This window comes from Vombatus ursinus, unplaced genomic scaffold (genome assembly GCF_900497805.2).
Source record: "Vombatus ursinus unplaced genomic scaffold, bare-nosed wombat genome assembly UNPS02014861.1, whole genome shotgun sequence".
Lineage (NCBI taxonomy): Eukaryota > Metazoa > Chordata > Mammalia > Diprotodontia > Vombatidae > Vombatus > Vombatus ursinus.
The window spans coordinates 9,234,116-9,256,224 of NW_020954639.1; the positions used below are offsets into that span (position 1 = coordinate 9,234,116).

Consider the following 22,109-nt stretch of genomic DNA (forward strand, 5'->3'; position numbering starts at 1 on the left):
TCAGTCTTTCTGTTCAATGCAGCACAGAGGTTTCAAATTGCCTCTGTTGCTGATTACTTAGATCCTGGAGTCCATAGAAACCCCAATACTATTATATTTTCTCCCATTTTGTTATCAGAATGTATTGTATCTTATGTTCAGGTTTTATAGGTTTAATAAGTAAGAGATGAATTAGAATAGAGCATTTGTCTGATTTTTCTGACTGTAATTATATTCCTCCCAGAAATATGCAAGGGGGTGGGGTGGAGGGAACCCCTTCAGGTAAAGGAGTGAATTGAATATTTGAAGACTCTTTTCACTATTGTATTTGCCATAAATGCACTCCATGAAATACACTGAGTGTATTTCAAGGTGTTGAGGCCCGTCCCCCATACACTGCCTTCAAACCAAAGTCCTTTCAAATCTTACTGCTATAAATATCACACTGAACTAATGGGGACCAGTGGTAGGACGTTTCCACCCCAATAACAGCATTCTTCTCTTTCACATTTGATCTTTATGGCTTCCATATTGGAGTGATTTGGGTAGCTGAATTCTGGAAATGTCTCAAGTTGAAATGCTAGTGTATTAACCTGCTGCCCTGAGTCCCTTTTGTTTCTTTTTGCCAGTGTAATGCTTGCCAATTTTAACAACTACAGCAGATTTTACTATTCAAACAGAACCAGATGGAACACCAGTTCAAAGAACATGTCAGAATTAAATATTTCTTTTTTAATTAGTCGCTTCTGATTTATGCAAAAAAAATTACCATAAAAGTGAGAGAATGTGCCATGAATGCAGATGTAGCCCAGCCCACACAAGCATTATCTCCTTTTATCTGTCAGAAAGACAGGGGGTCTTCTTTTGGGGGGGACTTTATTTTCTTTACTCTTTCTCTCTCTTTGAGGTTAGCACAGGGACAATCAACAAGGCTCCTTTGCCCCATGAATTCATGTTCTCTTATTAGTACCCAAATGTCATTCAAAATAGTCATTTCAGCCCTCTCTGTAGGAACATTCATCTGTGTAGTCACTTGGGATTGGCTCGGTACTAGCCAAGACTTTCTTGCAACCAATGATTTGTTCCATGCCAGCAAAGGTTTGTGTTTGTCTAACTGGGACAAAGTGTCCAGTCCAGAGAGTTAAGATCATAAAGCACTCAATGAGGTCTGACATTGTATTTTTCTTGTTCTTTGGTGATTTTACTTTTCAATGACCCAGACTTTTTAAAAAATAGATATGTTTAGCATCATATATTAGAGACAAAACCTTAGAGACCATTGAGTCAAACCTCATTATTTTACAGATGGGACAACTCAGGCACAGAAAGATTATTTGATTTGCCAGGGTCACATAGTTAATAAACGTCTGAGACAGTATTTGAACTCAGTTCTTTCTGATTCCAAGTCCAACACTCTACTATTCCACTGTTGATATTTTTCCCAATGAACCATGGACACCATTTTGCTTTTCAACAGCAAACCTAGAACATTTGTAGACATTTCCTTCTCTAATGATAATATAGTTTAAAACAAAACAAAACCTATACATGGTTACAGTAATTATGACTTATGTTCTATTCTGGACAACTACCAAAATCCCTCATTCCCATGCTGGGGATGAGGAGTGGGTGGGAACGACTAGCAGAGTTCATTATTACTTGCCAAGGAAATCAGAATGGCCTTCCTGACAACAAAGTTAAGAATGAACAACTCATCAGAGCAACATGGTAACAGGTTGGAGAAATATTTAAAGAGAAAGTGAATTATTGGCACTAAAACTTAAGGCGGACGTCATGATCCAAGAGAATCAATGTTAAAAGTAGATGGTGCTCAAGAAAAAAATAAAACAAAAACACAAATCGCAGATGCTGTTAATTGGGGTATGAGATCCCAGAATAGCAAAAATTCTCAAAGGTTAAGTCTTTATCAGAAAACGTGTGGTTTATCTAAGGAAATGAGACAATTGCCTAAAAATATTTACTTTGGGCTGTGGTGTCAAGTGATGAATTAAGCAGTCCTTTGAGTCACAAGAGATGTTCTAAACAAATCCTACACACACACACACTCACACACACACACACACACACACACACACATACAATCTTCCTGTTTTTAATCAGCCCCCAGCTCTTTGTCCTTTATTTTCTCAGGTTTGTTTGATAGACCTGCAGCAGGAGTGCTGAAAACGGGTAACTGCTCCCTTGCCAATGCAAGCTCGATGGGCAGTATTTTATTGAGCAAGACAGATTTTCATTTTGGAAATAAGGCTTTCTCCATTCTGACATGACCGATAGCTAGTTATGTATTATTATAGGAGGCAATGATATTCATTTCATGGCTCGCAGGCTGCATGCTGGTGTTTAACCACCAGTTTGCAAAGATTTGCTATATGATTTACTCTACAATGCCAAATGTGTTTCTTTGTCCCAAAGTGAATCCAAGTAAAATGTGTGTGCCTCTCCTTGTTTCTCTTTATCTTGGGAATGCATTTCCTGTCATTACTAAGACAATGCCATAGGGATAAAGTACACTTTTATTGTATATGAAAAGGCATCTTACAACAAAAAAGCAAGTCAGTAGGGTTCAGACAGCCCATGGTAATGCTACAGCAGAGTGCCTTCCCTGGAATTGCTACAAGTAGCCTGATAAAGTAAGCAAGAACAGCTGTTTTCTTTTAATAGGACAATGTTTCTCCCACACCCAAAATGAGATGCTTGGGATTTCCCCATTTTTTGTATACAGTCCACTAAGGGCTATTCGATTACTGTTGATTAAAGTGACGATAGGATACTGACAAAGATTCCATCTTCCAAAGTGCTATTCAATACTGGCATTGGGAACCGTGCACCTTGTCTGGTCAGCAGTGTTTATAATATAAGCTCACTCACTGAGTGGCCACCAGAATTCAATAGGAGTTTGATAAACTTCAGAAAAATACTTTACATACCATCAGATAAGTACCAGATGTTTATGTTTGTCACACACACAAGAGTGAAACATCCAATAATTTTAGTGAATGCATTTGATGTTCAGTTCCGCATGTCCCGCCTCTCATCACCACATCCCCTCCCTGTAAGCCTTAATCCAAAACAGAAGTACATCCAACTCAGATGTAAAATCACCACAATTTTTTTAAAATTAAAAATAAAGCAGCTGTAAAATGATGATATTCCTTTACAATGAGGACATTGTAACTAAAGAAAGACCGATTGAGTTTAGATAAGATGGGTTGCCCAATTTCTGTCATTGTCTGAAAGGAAGGATGAACATAGGGCAATCTTTAAAACTTTACTGGACTATCCCTTTACCCTTTCCAGCTGCTATCCCACATAATGTGCCAATGATCTTCCCTTTTAGAATTGGAGTTCCATGAGAACAAAGACTGAGAAGCCATGTTGAATACAGGCAACTGGCTCTCTTAGTCATAGGTCTATAGTTAAGTAATTGATTGACTGATGAATAGTTTAACTAAACTGATTTATTTAAATACTGGTTATTGTGGCATAAAGATAGCTAGATGAGATAGGTATGTAGCAATCTATTAACTAATATAAGGGTAGCGAAAAGTTGTGTTCTTTGTGGTACCTATCACCACACTTTTTCAATATTTCAAAAGATCAATTGTTTGCATTTCTTTAACTGATGAAGTATATAACCTTTAGTCAAAACATTTTTTTCATATGGTGGCTAATCTTCTACTAGCAAACCTCCTCTGAAAGCAGCAAGGGGTAGTCCTCAAGACAAAAGATCTGCATTTCTTCTCCAACCCAGTACTCAGAGGCTGTCCAACTCAGTAGTCCCTGCCCCAGCTTATACTCAACCAATAGAGCTTTCCAAGCCTACCTCCCCTCCAGGATGCCACATTAAACTGTTTTTTTTAGATGCTTAAATAATAGATTAAATGAGAGAGCATATCTAAAGTGTCTTATAAACCTTAAAGTTCTACATAAATGCTAGCTATTATTAGTAAACAATAATTAAAGCTGTAAGAAAGGATGGATAGGGCATTGCATCTCATCACTGATATTCATGCGTGACCCCAATGAAGAGATATATAAAGACACATCCTCCCACTTCTATACAGAAGTGGGAAATCTATATGTGTGAAACATTGCATATATTGCCAGACTTTTTCCCCTTTAATTGGTTGTTTTTGCTGATCTGTTTTCTCTTTTTCCTCTTTCTTTTTTTCTTTTAAAAACATTCTCTCTTTCATGAGATGGGTATCTGGGATACATAGAAAAATTCAAGTGATGACACCAATAAAACACAGGATAGCAATAAGAATTTATGTTAAAAAAAAAAACCAACTCAGTCCTTCTAGAGGTGAAAAGATTTTTCCAAAATGGACACCAATGATACAACACTTATTAAAACGAAAGTTTACTGTCTTCTCTCTCTACTTTAGAGAATTCATAAACCAGATATGGAATGGCTGGGAAAAAAAAAACCTTATGCTACTTTGAAATTTTGCCATGCTGTGCAGTTGGTGTGCTGGTGATGCTCTAGTTACTACCAAATAGTCAGTACAACAGTTTATAGCCCCTCCCTAATCACTCTGTAAGGCTGTCCTTCTTCTTTACTGAGCCCCATAGCAGTAAAGTTATAAGAAAAATTAAGTTAAATTCCAAGGACTGCAAAGTGGTAAATAGAAGCTATGTAGCTGGTTGGTGAACCCAGCCTTAAAGTACACCAGGATTGATTGAAAGTTTAAAGAGGAGTTGTCAATTATACTTTATGATTGCTTGACATTTTTTTGTTGTTGATGACTTAAAATACACACATAATGTTCTTTGGAAGCATTGCTGTTAGCATGTGCCTACAGGAGCTTAATGTTTGGGTCTTTTGACATCTATTGCTTTGACTTCTGGATACCAACAGTCAAGTATTTCTTTCTCCAAAATGACTAGTGCCTAGGTCTTTCCTAGGGATAATTGCTTGACCTTTTTTTTTTTTTTGGAGGGTGGGGGTGGTGTGAGGAACAGGGATTGTGGGAGAAGGGAGAAGGGTGAGGAGGAGAATTAAGCTTTCTTGTAAGAATTTTACTTTATAGAAAATTATCCCTAGATACACAAAGGACCATGTTCAATTCTGTCCTCAAATTCCTAACTTTCAGCACTCAATAACTTCTTTGCCCCTGGCTTGGCCCTTAATAAATATTATTGAATGGATTAATGTTTGTTGCTTGCTACAGTAAATAACTACTTTTTCTTCCCATTCCTTCCTTTTTGCTCAGTCTAGACTCTAAAACTCATTGTTGTTGGTTTCCTAAGAGATAAGTTGTATACTAAAGCTGCTCTCTTTTTTTCTCCTAAAGTTGGAGCAAATGTAAGAAGCAGAAATTTTACACCTTTAAAATCTTAAGAGTGAGATAAAAGATAGTCTCCCATTGAAAGTGAGACCCATCCTTTCTCAGTGAGGAGAAATTCTTGTGCTGCATAACTTTAAAATAACTTGTATGTGACATGGATACTGAAATAAAAGTCAGCCTGCGCCAAATAACAGATAATTCATTTTAGGAGAGAGCTTGTAACTTTTGCTGTTTTAAATATTTCAAGGACCTCTAGGGAAAAAAAAACGTAGAGCTTGAAATCCTCAGTCATCCTTTATTGCCAAGTCATTGCATAAAATGGAGATATTTCCAATATTCGTGGCCTATAGCAGGGATTCTCAATCTTTATTTGTGTCATTAACCACTTTGGCAATCTGGTGAAGTCTATGGAGCCCTTCTCAGAATATTTTTTTTAATTTATCTAGTTCTGAGAGGGGAAGGTTGAAGTCCCCCATTATATTAATTTTGCTACCTATTTCCACTTGTAATTCATTTAGCTTTTCCTTTATGATTTTGGATGCTATAGCATTTGGTGCATATAGGTTTAGTATTGATATTACTTCATTATCTATGGTGCCTTTTATCATAATGTAGGTAGTTTCCCTGTTTATCTCTTTTAATTACATCTATTTTAGCTTTAACTTTGTTTGAGATCATGATTGCTACCACTGTGTTTTTTTTACATCAACTTAAACATAATAAATTCTGCTCTAGCCCTTTATTTTTATTCTATGTGTATCATTTTTAAATGTATTTCTTGTAAATAATATATTGTCAGATTCTGATTTTTAATCCATTCTGCTATCCATTTCCATTTTTTGGATGAGTTCATTCCATCCACATTCAAAGTTATAATTACTAGTTGTACATTCCTCTCCATCCTATTTTTTCTTACTATTGATCCTTCTCTCCCTCTTTTTTTACCCTATCCCTTCTCAGATGGCCAATTTACTTCTAACCACTGCCTCCCTAATCCATACCGCTTGGAAGAGTCCCTCCTTTATCCTCTCCCCTTACCCTCCTATTACCTGATTTACCCACTCTTCTAAGAGTACCTCCCTTATTTTATCCCCTTGCCCTCTTATTTCCTAATCACCACAGTAGCTTTCTATAGTCTGGTTCTTTCTCTTTCGCTTACTGTTTTTTGTTTGTTTGTTTGTTTTAGCAGCTTATTTCTTGGCTGTTAAGTTTGTGCTAGGAGTCAGGCTCTAGTCTTGAGGTGTGGGGGATAATATCTCAGGCTTCAGGTTTTTTAAGCTGTTGTTTTCTGAGCTCTGTCTGGGGACCTGACCTCAGATACTCCTTTCCGCCCCTAAGCCATGTCTGTAATTTTGACACCACAAAAGCTCTTACTCCCTTAAGTCCCTCCTGTGGCTGCAAGCTTCAACTCACCCCTTTGCCCTGGAACCAAGACCAGGGATTCTGCCCTCCTGTGAGTGACCACAGCCGCAGGGCCCAGCCACTGCACTCATCCATGAGCTCACTCCTCCTTGCCCACAGCCTCAGCCTGATATGGTATCTAGTCAGCACATCTATGCCTAGATTCAAACACCAGCAGAGGCTCTGAAATTTTTCTCTGATCAGCCCTCTGACCCCCACACTGTTCATGGGGTGTAAGTTCCTGAAGCTGAGGCTATGACCTCAACACAGATGTCCTCTGGACTTGTTTGTTCATTCAGTGATTTCTGCCCCTGAGGCATTATTTTAATATAATATTTTTAAGTGCACAAAATAGATAAGATTGAAAAGGAAACCAATTATGTGGAACATAGTTATCAAAATATTTTTACTAACAAATTCATAGGCCCCAAGTTAAGGTCTCCTGGCCAATAGGAACTGGATGGGGTTAACTGAAGCTCTGTGAAGTGGGATGTTATGCTATCATGGCTAGAGATCAAGATTCAGAAGGAAGTGCTTTTCTAAGGAAAATGGCATTCTCGTTTTTCCTCAATGGTAAGTGTATTGTTGTAATGTTCCATAAATCGTAACTGGTTTTGATATTTAATTAAGGTTTTGTGCCCTTTAAAAATATTTACCAGAAATCTGGATTTCATTTCTTTAAAGTTTCTGCAAACGATTGAGTGTAGAAATAAATGGAAAGCATTTAAAATAAAAAAGCAGATTTATTACTTTAAAAAAAAAAATCTGAACTTCTCCCTTATTTGTAGCAGCCCACTGACTGATTTGGTCTAAGATTAAGACAAGCAAGGGGAACAATGGATAGAGCACTAGACCTGGAGTCATGAAGACCTCAGTTCGAATTCTGACTCAGCCACTGACTAGCTTCCTGACTTTGGACAAATCTCTTAACTTATCTCTGCCTCAGTTTCCTCAACTATAAAATGGGAATAATAATAGCACCTACCTCCTAGAGATAAAATTTGTAAAACACTTTTGTGAATCTTAAAATGCTCATAAGTGATAGCTACAAATATTCCTATTTCTTAAGACTAGAAACAGAATTTTTAAATCAAAATCTGTGATGATATTTAACTGCAATACTAGTTGATTATCAGAATTGAAAGGCACCTTAGAAATAACCCACTTTACTCATTTACAAGTGAGGAGGCACTCAGTAACTGTAAATGACTCATCCAAAGTCATATAACCACTTAGTGGCAAAGCTGTTTCTACGACTCTGTCTAATGTCCTTTTCACAGTACAACAAAGACAGAGGAACACATCAAGCTTCCACATGAAATAGTAAAAAAAAAAAAATAGAAGCACAAAGTAGTGGAAAGAGAAGTGAGTTTAGAGTCAGGGGAGATTCAGGTTTTAATTTAACTTAATTTCATCTGATACTTAATTAGCTGTGTGACTGTGGGCAAGTCTTTGGATTTCTGGGATCTTGAGTTTGCCCTTCTGTGGAATGAGAATAATACCAACTCTATGGCCTGCCTAGAGCATGGCTGCAAGGATCAAAAGAGATAATGTATGTACAGTGCTTTGCAAGCCTTGAAGCCCAACATAAATGTTGACTATTAACTACTAATGATCAGACCCTTGGAGTGAAGTCACCACTTGGTTACAACTGCTACGCATTCAGTTAATGGATCACTAAGTGTAATCCACGGAGGTCTTAGGACTGATCCAGAACTCCAGTGTGAGATGTGTCAATGGCAGGAAGACAAGACCACTTACTAAGAGAAGCTTCTTTGTCTGAAACTCACCAGCTAGGCAGTTCTTGCAATCTGGTACCACAGTTGATGGCTTATGTAAGATGGAAGGGAGAAAGATGGAGGAAATGGAAAGAAACTAAGCTTTGCTTTCTCTTTATCCCCAGCCTCATGCCCAAGCACAAATCCACACCCCTACTTCATCACCCCTTCCAAAGCCTTGCTATTGCTTTATCTGGTACCTCATTTTTGAAAAAAGCAAAATGCTGCCTAGTGATTGAGAATGAAATTGGGTTAGATAAAGCCTCTGTTCCATTCCAGCCAAACCAATGTCCAATGTATGACCTAGGGCAGGAGCTGAACCATTGTCTTTTAGTTTTCTCATTTGTAAAATGAATTATAATAAAGTGATGTCTGAAATGTACTTTGAGATGGTCAGAAAATATAATTCTATTTGTAAGACATTCATAATATATTTATAAGGCATTCAGCTCCATTCTCCCCTATGCACCAAGAATGAAGTGTTCCTGTTTGTAGAATTGACCAGAGGCTTCTCTTCCCCTCGTCTGTGGCCATTATCACCTACCTCTGCCCAGCTGCTGTCTCTTTGAGACACAGAAATGTAAAAAGAGGAAAAGTTTTAAGAGATAATTCTGGGGACCTGTAAGTTTTTTGTTTTTCAAAGTGTTATGATCTAGGCAGAGGTGTGTTTACTACTGTTCTGTTCTCTGGTCTATGATCAACCACCAGCACTCTTTTTCTGCCCTCCAACTGTGACCAGGGCCCCTGCTCCCCTAGGACCACAAGCCCTGGCATGCTAGCGCACCTCCTTACCCTGGGACTGTGACCCAGGGTGGCAACCCGGAGTCCTGCCCTGAGTGCCAGCAAATGGATCCCTACAATCTCCTTCTGACCAGCTGTCAGATCCCCTGACCATCTGTGGCCTGAGAACTCCAGAAACTGCCACTGCTACCCTGCCGCAGCTAATTTAGTCACCCACAAGGCCTGCTGCTAGTTTGCTGGGGCAGGGTCTGTGCTGGGGTGGCCTATGCTGGCCTGTGCTCCACTCTAACCTGGGTACAAGGGACCTTTTCTGCCAACCTTCTAAGTTGTCTTGACCTGGAAATTTGTTTCAGGTGGGTTCTGCCACTAGAGAATTTGTTTTGAGATCTTATTTAAAGTTGTTTGGAGGGGAAATTTGGGAAAGCTGAGGCAAGTCCCTGCCTTTTTCTGCCATCTTGGCTCCGCCCCCCAATAGGAAAGATTTTTCAAAAATTGTGACTATGCCCCAGGAAGAATTTGGAGATCTCTTACTGCTCCAGTGGGGCAGGGATTGTCCTTCTCAGTCAGTGGGTAAAAATGTATTAAGCACCTACTGTGTGCCAGGCATTGTGCTAAGTGATGGAGATACAAAGAAAGGCAAAAGATAGTCCTTGGTCTCATGGAGCTTACAGTCTAATGGGAGAGTCCACATGCAAACAGCTGTGTACAAACAAGATATAAACAGGATAAAATGGAAATAATCAACAGAGGGAAGATCCTAGACTTAAGGGGGAGCAGGATAGACTTCTTGGGGGAGGTGTAATTTTAGATAGGACAAATTCCCCCTATAACAAGTAGCCCCTTGTGCCCCACCGTCCAACAACTTGGATCCATTTTGTATTTACATTTATACATGTTGTCTCCCAGAACATAAGCTTCTGTATGGCAGGGACTGCTTTACTTTTCCGTTGTATTTTCAGTGTCTAGTACAGAACCTAGCACACAGTAGGTGCTTAATAAATGCTTATGGTTTGAATGATTGAAAAATTTTTTAAACCATTTAATGAGTGTATTCTGATTGTCACTAAGCTGTGTGACTTGTTACTTTTCTTAATATCTCTGTGCCTCATCTGTAAAATGAGGGGATTGGGCTAGTTGGGCTAAAAATAATAATAGTAACAATAGTAATAATAATAATAATAATAAATATATTCTTAGTATACGCCAGGCACTGTGCTAAGTACTTTACAATGATTATCTCTCTTCCAGCTTGAAACCTATGATCTTATGAATGCAAAGGAATGTTTAAGGTGTTTAGGAGTTTAGCTAGCTCACTCTGCCCCCATGGAGCTTACAGTCTAGTAGATCTATAAGCCCACATTATATATGACTAAACCTCTGCCTCAGAGAATATGGTTCATTTCAGTTCATCTTCTTATGAATCACTATGTATTGACCATAATATCCTGAAATAGCCTATGCTTTCTTTCTGCCACAGGTTGACCTGGGTCTTCTCCGCTTCGTCTCTGCCATCGGGACACAGGGAGCCATATCAAAAGAAACCAAGAAAGAGTACTATGTCAAGACTTACCGAGTGGATATTAGTTCCAATGGTGAAGACTGGATCACTATAAAAGAAGGGAACAAACCAACTGTAAGCTTGGCTTCCATCCCTTTAACTGATTTGGTTTTTATTTTATTTTGTTTTGTTTTAATTGAGTGGTTAATTTGCATCTCGTTTCTTTTTTTCTTAGACCTGGTTTTATTCTTTTAATTGATTTCAAATGAAAAGTACAGTTAGAAACTTAAGCTAAACCAAAATGCCTCACTTTCCTAGTTTCAGAAACAAAATGGAAATTATTCAGTCTTCCAAGAAAAGTCAATACTAACTAGATTAAGTATCACACTTGAGTCACTTTAAATATCCCACCGAAGCATGGATTGTATATGAGATAAATAATGTTTTCTTGGAACCTTGAGAAGTATATTATTTCCCATTTTCCTTCATTCCTTTTTATGATTTCTCCCTCCATCCTCTATAACTAAATAACTTTTAAGAAAACTTTTTATCTAGCCAGTGCATCTTGCAAGCCAATTTATAGTTTTTAACTGCTTCTCATGAGAACTAAGAGAAATGAGGGTCATTCATTCGGTCCGTGTAGAATTTACATGCTGTCCCTTTAGTGCTCCCAACGATGGAGGCAGGATCTCACTAGGTCTCTTGGGCTCTCTGCACTAATTCATTTGGACTTGGGAAATGTTCTGGGGTAAACAGCTTACTTGAAATTATGCTTGCCTTGATTTACTAATCCAAAGATTTCTGGGAACTCATACTTATCGATTGCCAAGAATTAAGAGCTTGTCCTTGGGGGCAGAATAAATCACCAGGAGAAGAGAAATAGAGAAACTCAAATCTAGGTATTGTGAAATCATGAATATGTAAGGAGTGGGCATAATAATAATAAATAGTCATAATAATAATAGCTAGAATTTATATAATGTTTTAAGATTTACTAAGCACTTGTTCTCTCATCTGATCATCAGAACAATTATGTGCTATAAAAGCTATTACTATACCTCTATTACAAATGAGGAAACTGAGGCTCAGAGAAATTAAGTGATTTGCCTAGAATTGTATAGTTATTGTCTAGGGAAGGATTTGAACTCAGGTCTTCCTGATTCCAAATCTAGCACTCTTTATCTACTACTCCATCTAGCTGTCCAAAATAGCTACCTTGACTCTGTTTCTCTTTCAAACTCCAACAGACTGAGCAATTTTCACATCTGGAAGGGCAGAGAAGAGAAGGTTTCTCAATGTGTGGCAGGAGAAAAGCTTTTTTTTTTTTTAATGCCCCTTCTGAAGTATCATTAGCAAAATTGTTCTTGGAGGGGTGGTATGCTAGCAGCAGGACTGTATATAGCTCTTATACAACCACTGTCCTTGTCGGGCATGCATCTTTTCACACCAAGGGAATACACAGAATTTCCTATGAGGAAATGAGGAAGACAGGAAAGAAACAATTTCTCTCCAGGCACCATGAATGTATAAGGAATTAACTTGGTCTGCAAAGGAAGAAAACAGTTCAGAATCTCCTGATTTAATGGAATATTCTCGCTTTAGAAAGTCCTTTTTATAAATTGCAACACAAAACAAAAACGATGTAGCTAACGAAGAAGATACACAACGAAAAGACAAAAACCATAGAGGGTGAGGAGAACCATGCCTGAGTAACTGAGCTCAGGTTTGTCTTTAAAACACAATTCTCTCCATAAACTTTATGCCATTTGTCTGAAGACAATTTTTTTAAATTATCTTTCTTTTAACTGGTATTTGTAATTCCAGAGCTTAGTACGGTGCCTGGCACATAGTAAGTGCTTTAAAAATTCTCATTTCCTTCCTTCCCGTTCCTCAATGAGTGTCTTCCTACTCCAAAATAAAACAGAGTTGGCTTACTGGGTATATTTGAATTGGTGCTCTCATGGTACTAGGTTCATTTTAGTGGAGTTGCCCAACTAAAGGATTTCAGAGATAGCAGAATAGCGATTCTAATGAAGCAGGTTGCTGAGACACAACAAGTCTGTACTTATTCCATACATCCCTCTTCATTACCTTTGTCCTTTTCAACACCTCTGGTAAAATCCCTCTCTTGTCTGCCCTCCTCTTCCTCCATTAGCCTCAGGTAGAGTTGGGTATGGTCCATTGCCGTAACCAAGTTTTGGCCGTTCCTTTTTAAAGAGCCCAAATTTTCCTGAAACTAATTGAAGGTGCAGACTGACCCTTATCATCAACCCTCTCATAGACTGATTTGTTTCTGATACAATGGAAAGAGAACTGGATTTGGAGTCAGAATACCTGGGTTCAAATGCTGACTCAGCCACCTCTGACCTTTGTGACTTAGAACAAGTGACTTAGCCACTCTGGGGTTCTGTTTCCTTATCTCTAAAATGAAAAGGTTGGATTAGATAACCTCTAGGATCCATTCCAGCCCTAAGTTCATGCTGCTATGATTCCTTGGAGCAAATAGTTTGCCCTTGTACATGTAGAGATTATGACTAATGCTCCTTTTAGATCTTTTAAGCTGTGACAATCCATAACTCCTTGTCACACAAAAAGGCTCTTTCATAGATAACTTCTCAGTGATGTCTAAGAAGCAGGACAGAACCTGAAAAGCTCTCATGGGCTGTAATAAATTTTTATATTAAATTGTCTCCTGAGAAGGATCTGGATAACATACTTCTTCGAGTTTTGACTATCTTCAATTAATGCACCAGTCCCTAAAACCAAGAGACTAGGGAGGGAAATGAGCCTGATGAAAACACAAGCCTGATGCCCTTGGACCTAGGAGGGAAGAGAAAGGTCTTGGGAAACCACAGTCTACCTGCACTGTATGGAGAAGGCTGAGGGATGGGGTCCCTATCCCTACACTGAGTGATGGTGCCACTACTCAGGGACACAGCTATAGCTGCACAAACAACAGGGGGAATTGAGGCATAGGGCTAGGCACACAGTAGACATGATAATATCATATTACATTCCTATGTCATAATTTCTTCTGTCATTCCCCAATTTTGGGGCACCCATTTTCCTTCTAGTTCTTTGCTATTTCAAAAAATGCTGCTATAAATACTTTTGTACCCCTGAGTCAAAGGATATGTACAGTGTAATGATTTTTTAAAAAATATGACTGCTTTCCAGAATAATTGAACTAGTACACAGCTCCAACAACTGTACATTAGAATACCTGCATTCCCACTACCCTTCCAATATTTTTTCAATATGTTCACCTTTTTCAATCTATGGAGGTGAGATGAAAATTCAGAGTTGCTTTAATTTGCCTTTCTCTTATTATCAGTGATTCAGAAAATTTTTTTTTCATATATTTACTGATAGCCAGAATTTCTTCTTTTGGAAACTGCTTGTTTGTATTCTTTGAACCGCTGACCTACTGGGAATGATTTTTGTTCTTATACAACGGTATCAATTCCCTATTTATCTTAAAAATCAGAGCTTTATCAGAGATATTTTCTATGAAGATTCTCCTGATTAGCTTCTTTTCTTCTCATTCCGGTTGTACTGATTTTGTTTATTCAAAAGCTTTTCAATTTTCTGTAAGCAAATTTGTCTATTCTATCTTCCTGCTCAGTTAAGAATTTATTATTTAGTTAAGAATTTTCCACCTAGCCATCGCTGTTCAAGATACCTCTTTCCATTCTCTCCTAATTGTTTTGTGATTGGACCTTTAATATGTAGGTTGTATATCCATTTGGAGCTTCATGTAATATATGGTATGAGATGTTGGTCCTATGACTCCACATTTATCACTCTGTTCAATGCATTATGATGCCAGTTTGTCTTGGCACAATAAATGAGGCTAGCAGCGCCATTAAATTCTAAACAGCATGATGCCTTTACCTATGACTAACAGACAGATGGGAAGCTTCTCTTCTTTGTATCTCTGGGAAAATAAAATAGTATGAATTCCCATGGAGAATTCCTATAGCATTCTGCAGGCACTTATGGTAAATAGTTTCACCATTTATAAATAATGTTATACATCCTTTACCAAAAGTTATTTTTGCAACAATGCTTGTCTTTCTCTAGCCTTGGCTTCCTCCAGACCCATAGAAAGGCAAATAGATGATTAGCATAATATACCATGTTAGACATGGGTTATTTCTGAGGTTTGTGGACAAGACATGGCAAGTTATTGAAGCTGCCTCATTCTTTACTGAAAAAATGCTGGTATTGTAAATGATTTTCTGAAAAATCTTCTTTTTCTTTAAAGATATAATGGGCTTAAAGAATCCTTCTCTTTCTTGACATAGATCTTCCAGGGGAACACCAACCCCACAGATGTTGTGTATGGGGTTTTCCCCAAGCCCTTTATAACACGTTTTGTCCGAATCAAGCCAGTAACTTGGGAAACTGGTATATCGATGAGATTTGAGGTTTATGGCTGCAAGATAACAGGTAAGCTAAAATGCTGAATGTTGTTTTCCATTTGGGGAAATTTGGATTTGGGGGAGAAAGTAAGTCTACGTTTATTTTATATTTACATCCTATACAGTTGTTAAATGTTAATTTATAGATATCATATCATGTATTTATTTAAATGGTTTCTTTTGAAGATCATATTATGTTAACTCTTCTGCTACTAACTGTGTGACCTTGGTCTAGACCAGGGTGGGGAACCTGAGGTCTCCAGGACACATGTGACCTTCAAGGACCTTGGGTGTGGCCTTTTGACTGAGTCCAAGTTTTACAGGACAAATCCTTTTATTAAAGGGATTGGTTCTGTGAAGTTTGCATTCAGTCAAAGGGTTACACTTGAGGACCTAGAAGGCCACATGTGGCCTCGAGGCCACAAATTCCCCACCCCTGGTCTAGACAATTAAATTCTCTGGGCCTCAGTTTCTTCACCTGAAAAATTAGGGGATTACACTAGATCTTTCAGGTCCCTTCCAACTCTAAATACTTTGCCTATATGGTTTAGCTTTGCAAAGTCTGTTAAGTCAGAGATTTTTAGAGATTAAATTTCATTTACACACGTGAAAATAAATAATATTTCATGGTTAATATATTAAAAGAAATCAACAAATTAATATACCCCCATCTAATGAATAGTGAATACTTTTTTTTTTCAATTTACTTCAACAAACATGTTTTAGGTGGGGCTAAAGGAAGGGAAGGGAATAAACATTTATATAGTGTCCATTATGTGCCAGGCACTGTGCTAAGCACTTTACAAATATTTGATCCTTACAACAATCCTGGTAGGTGGGTATTATTATCACCCTCATTTTACAGAGGAGGAAACTAAGGCAAACAGAGGTTAATGACTTGCCCATGGTCACACAGCTAGTAAGTATCTGAGGCCACCTGAAACACCACAGATCTGAACTCCTGTCTTCCTGATTCCAGGCCCTCCAGTATTCTAACCATTGCGACACCCAGCTGCCCCTGTACTTTCTATGTGAAAGCCACTGAATTAGGTGATGAGGACACAAAGACACAAAAAGTCACATATCAAAGAAACTATGTTCTATTGAGGGAAAAATAAAACCAAAAAATGCCACCTAATTTGAGGAAGAGATGGACTTAGGAACTGGAAAGACAAAGGAAAAAACTTGAAGTAGGAGGAGACACCTTACTTAAGCTTTGAAAGAAGCCAGGCATTCTGAGAGGTAGATAGAGGTGGGAGTACATTCCAGGTTGAGGGGCACAGTCTGTACAGTGGCCTGGAGGTGAGAGATGAGATGTAATATATCAAAGACCAGAGACCAACACACCAGAGGACTATGACAAATGTTTAGAAAGGTAGATGAGAGCCAGACCGTGTAGGACTTTAACTGACAGGCTATTTGATGCTGGGGGCAACAGGAAACCAATGGAGATTTTTGAGTAGGAAAGTGATATGATCAGACATGTGTTTTAGTAATGTTAATTTTACAACGGTTTAACTGATGAATTGGAGAAGGAAGAGATTAGAATCAGGAAAACCAATGAAAAACAATATTACAACATTCCAAGTAAGAGGTGATGAAGGACTGGCGTGCTTAGAAATAGCCATGTTAGTAGAGAAAATGAGAAAGATGTGGGACATGCTGATAGAGAAGGATGTGAGACAAAAGTTAGCAACTTAGTGGTTCTAAGCTGGGAAGGGAAATGCTACGAGGTGGGATTAGAGAGTCAAAGTTAACTCTGAAATAGCTAGCATTTATTTACTGCTTTAAGATTTGCCAAGTGCCTTACAAATATTGCCTCATGTGATCCTCAAAACAACCCGGGGAGGTAGGTGCTCTTTTTATCCCCATTTTACAGATGAAGAAACTGAGGCAGACAGAGATGAAATGACTTAGTCCAGAGTCACACAGCTAGTAAGTGTCTGAGAATTTTAAGTCAAGTCTTCCTGACTCCAAGTCCACGATATTTGATATTTCAAAACTGAGTGATTATTAGGATAGTAGTATCACCAACAGGAATAGAGATGAAGGATGGTTGGGTTCAGACAGGAAGATAATAAGTTTTGTTTGGGACATACTGAGTTTGAGAGGGCTACATAAAGATGTCCAGTAAGCAGCTAATGACTGAAGCTCAGGAGAAAGGTTGGGGTGGTACATGAACACACACACACACACAAATTTGGGCATCATTTGTAGGAAGATGATCATTAAACTTATAGGAATTGCCGAGATTCTAGAGAGAAAGCAAAAGAAAATTCAAGGCAGAACCTTAGGGAACGTCCTTGATTAGAGGACAGAAGATCAATGATGATCCAGCAAAAGAGAATAAGGAAGAGTGGTTGAGAGGGTAGGAAAAGAAATAGAGCAGTGTCACAGAAACCAAGGGAAAGGGAGGTTTTAAACAGTGTCAAAAACTGTAGAAAGATTAAGTTGCCAGAGAACTAAGGAAAAAACAAAAACAAAAAATATTGTACTTAACAGTTAAGGTATCATTGGTAACCTTGGAGGAGAGGTCAGTGTCACATCCTCATTTCCCACCTCATATCCATCAGATTGACAAAGCTGACCTAAAAAAGAAAATGGCACTGTCCAGAAGCCACATTGTAAATGATTGAGAAATGAGTGGGAGATGGGACAATGGAGGCTATGAGTCTAGTCAGGGGTGGGGGAACCTGTGGTCTCAAGGCGCACATATGAACCTGTAGGTCCTCAAGTGCGGCCCTTTGACTGCATCCAAGTTGGATTCAAAGGGCCTCACTTGAGGACCTAGAAGGTCACATGTAGCCTCAAGGCCTCAGGTTTCCCACCCTTGGTCTAGGTAACTTGCTCTTCCTAGAGAATCTGAGGGACTAGCTTCGAAGCCTCTTCTGAAGGGGCCAAGACATGAGGCAACCTATGCTTTCCAACCTCTGGGCCATAGGAAGCTCCCCCCACGTCCCATCCCTGACCAGGACTTTGGGTGCCTGGAGATTCAGATTCTGTGAAGAATTTATTTAGGATCTCTGACCTCAAATAAGTGCAGGCCCTATAGAAAATGTCAGAACAGGAGAGGACTGTAAATATCACCTCCTCTAACATATCCATTTTTTAAGGGCAGAAGACTTGGAAAGTTTAAAAACTGTTATCATTTTATCTGCATGTTTTCAGGGATTTGTTTTTCATTACCATAAATTCCAGCCCTGTTATTTTGAGATATATATACATATATATACTCTTTAAAACCAACATTTTGAAAATTGATATTGTTAGATTCAGTGGAATAAATGAAAAGAAAATAATCAGCTATTTTCCATGAAATAAATAACCATGTTAAGACCTGAGAAGGAAATTATACTTGCTTACAGTATAGGCGCTTGAAAAATGATGTGTTTTTTTTTTCTTACCACACTGATTGTTTTTCTCCTTGAGGCAGTCCCATTTGATAAATGCCAAAGGACTCTGAAAGTGAAGAGAGACAGGAGAGGAAGGGAATGAGGGAGGAAGGAGGAATGGAAGGATGGAAGGAAGAAGGGAGGGAGGGTAGAAGGGAAGGAGGAAGGGAAAGAAGGAAGAAAAAGAGGGAGAGAGAGAAAGAAGAAAGAAAAGGATGGAGGAAGAGAAAAAAGGAAGAAAAGAAGGAGGGAGAAAGGAAAAAAGGGTAGGGAGGAAAAGAAAGAAGAGAGGAAAGAAGGAAAAAAGGAAGGAAGAAAGAAAGAAGAGAAGGAAGGAAGAAGAGACAGAAGGAAGGAAAGGAGGGAGAGGAGGGAGAGTCTGGCACAGAAGAAAGAACGTGGACTAGATGTAGAGATTCCATATGTGTGACCATAGTTTGGTTACTCTACCTTTCCAAGTCTCAGCTTCTTCAACCCCCAGATAAGGATCCTGGACACTCCTACCTCTAACACTGGAACAATTCATCTCATTCTATGTAGATGATAGTTTATAAAATATTATTATAAGCAGAATCACCTGTTCCAGTTAATTACTGGTGGGGGTAGGAGGTCCTCCAAATGGCAACATCTGGTCCCCATTACCAGCTAACCATTGCCATTGTAAAGTCTGGTTTTAAGTCAAGCAGGTGCAACCACAATGGCCAAAAATGTAACTTCTATTTTTAACACTGTTGTTTCACACACACCTGGCAAATACTTTTATAAATGCTTGCTAATTTATTATTTGTTTATTTACTTATTTATTTATGGAGAACATAGAATTCTGGGGAATGATGTTGAAAGGAAATAACCGTTTTATAGGGCATACACAGATATAATGATCAGACATTGATAAAAAATAAAAAGTAAAAAATTTTATAAAAATAAAAAAGCAAAAGTTTTAGCAATTTTTTACTAAAATTCCTATTAGCCAGAATTCTCAAACATCCACATGGTTATGTTATAACTGATGCTTTCCCTCAAACACAATATCTTGAAGGATCTTTGGAATCATAAAAGAAAGATTAAATTATGTTATCCAGTTGAACAGGTTACAATCTTTTTATTCTCTATTTACCAAAATACTTTATTAATAAGAACACTTATCCCCTAACAATTCTGGGGGAGAGACAGAGACAGACAGAGAGACAGAGACAGAGCTAGAGAAAGGGGCACAATGGCATACTGTATATAGAGAGCCAGCCTCTGACTGAAAGACCAGGGTTAAATTCTGTCTCTGATTCAAAATAGCTGTTAACCCTGGGCAAATCAATTTAATCTCTGTTCTCCCCAGCAATTCTCTAAAAACATAAATTGCTTAACTGACAGTTCCAGATCTTCATTGGTATTTTGTCATGGGGAATTTCCTATATCAATGAAATCACAGGTCTGAACCAAAAAAAAAAAAAAAACCAGAAAGTTTACTGTTTTGAATGGAAAAGAATTTAAAATGTCATGGAGCTATCCCTTCTTATCCGCCTGTCTTTCTATGTCTTGGAATCATCAGAAATTCTGGATTCAAGTCTCAGCTTCAATCCATACTGGCTACATGATTGTGAATGAAGGGATCACAGTCTCTCTGAGTCTCCGCTTCCAAATCCATAAAATTCAAGGATGTCCAGTACATCTTCCAACTCTTAACATAAGATCCTGCGACCTCTCTCGTTTTCAGTTTCTTCATCTCTTAGATGAAAGAATGTCTACACTGCCTCTCTCACAGAGTTGGGGTGGGGACAGAGCCAAGTGATAAGTTATGATGTTAATCCTAATGATTATTTGTATACTTTACAAGATGAATTTGAATTGGGAGTCATTGTTTTGTGGGATGATTCCTCAAATTATCAAAGTATATGTTCATCTGGGGCCCCATCTTGAGTTATAAATGTAAATTTGCTCACAGTCACAGTATAAAAATGAGCCAAATACTTTTTTGGTTAAAGGAATATCTTCAGGGTGCTCTTAGTTATTATTGGAAGGAGACATGCAAACAAAATTGATAACAGCTTGGCTGTAGGCTATGGATCTGTGGTCTGAGTGGAGGCTCTGCACCATTAGCTACGTGTCTGGTTGAAGCTTTGCTCTCCTTACAACATTCAAGTTAATTACATTTTTTTTTCTCCAAATGGCAACATCTGATCCCCATTACTAGTTAAACATTGCCATTGTAGAAGGCTGATTTTGAGTCAAGCAGGTGTGACCACATTGGCCAAAAATGTAACTTCTATTTTTAACACTGCTGTTTCATGTTCATTTGGTGATGGATGTATGCCAATTTATTATTCATTCATTCATTTACTTATGTATGCATTTATTTATTTAAATCATCATCAGGTTTAAGTCTTGGGGTTCCAAATCCTACCCTGAAGGAACAAATATTTATTACTAAATTATAAAGAAAATTAAATCTTAAAATAAGGTTTCAATTGAGGAAATGACATGTCTTTGGTTGTAAATGAATTTAATTGTAACTAATTCTGATAATATCTAAGAATTCTTGGCTGTCTGGTAACCTGAGATTAGTCAGAATGCATTTTGAATGCATGCAATTCACTTAGAAAAAAAAGATCATAATTTTGGTTTTCTTGATAATTTCTAAGAAAACAATTTAAAATTTATATAAAAAGAATTGATTCTATTTTTAAAAATCATAACTCATATTTGCATAGTGCTTTAAGCTTTATAAACTCTTGTAATCTCAACAACTCTATGAGGTAGGCAGGGTAAGTACTGTTTTCCCTATTTTATAGATGCAGAAAGTCACTTATTACCTTTTCCAGGTAGAGACTTGACCAAAAAAGATCATATAGCAGATCTAATTTTGAGAGAATTGTCAATGGATCAATCAATATTTATTAAGCATCTACTTCATCCACTCTTATAGTAGGTGTCGACAGATTCACAAAGAAATTGTAAAGACACAGTCCCTTACAGAGCTTACATTCTAGCTAAGGAGGCAATACTCATATACACACAAACCAATCTGAGAAAAAAATCCTAATCAGTATAATATGGTGCTAAGTGAAATGGAAGGTAGAGAAGTGAAAGATCAGTGTGGGCTAGAGTCTTTGGAAAAGGTTTCATGGGGAAATTGAGACTTGAAGGAAGAAAAGACAAGACTTGATGACAAAACAGATATAAGGAATGGAGGAGGAATTAGGAGCCAAAGATGATGCTAAGGTTTCAAGCCTGATTGACCAGCAGAATCTGATTCCAAGAATGGAAATTGGATCACACTTTATCACCTTCATAAAATCCCCTCTTCCTTCTAGAGTGGAAGATCCTTGAAGGCAGGGACTGCATCTTCTTTCATATTTGTTTGCCTAGCACAGTACCTTGCAATATGGTTAAGTATTTCAGGAATGTTTGTTGAGTTCAAATAAATTTGATAGTTGAAAAGGGAAGCTAATGTGTCAGAGAAGATAAAGTATGAGCCATATTGACAAGAGGATTATCCAAGCTTGCAGATACCTTATTTTTGTGGTTGTTCATTTGTTTCTTCTGTGAAACTGAGGCAAACAGGATTGAATGACTTGGCTAGGGTCACT

General features: G+C 38.0%; 1 protein-coding gene across 5 annotated transcripts in view; it reads left to right on the plus strand.

The window, feature by feature from the left end:
* The window catches only part of NRP1 (neuropilin 1), a 182,763-nt gene that overhangs the window by 115,237 nt on the left and 45,417 nt on the right, over positions 1–22,109 (plus strand). For all 5 annotated transcript variants that reach the window (XM_027841559.1, XM_027841555.1, XM_027841557.1 and 2 more), the window contains exons 7-8: positions 10,689–10,844; positions 15,017–15,161. In XM_027841559.1, coding sequence (XP_027697360.1) covers positions 10,689–10,844; positions 15,017–15,161 — 301 coding nt within the window. The remainder of the gene's footprint in view (positions 1–10,688; positions 10,845–15,016; positions 15,162–22,109) is intronic.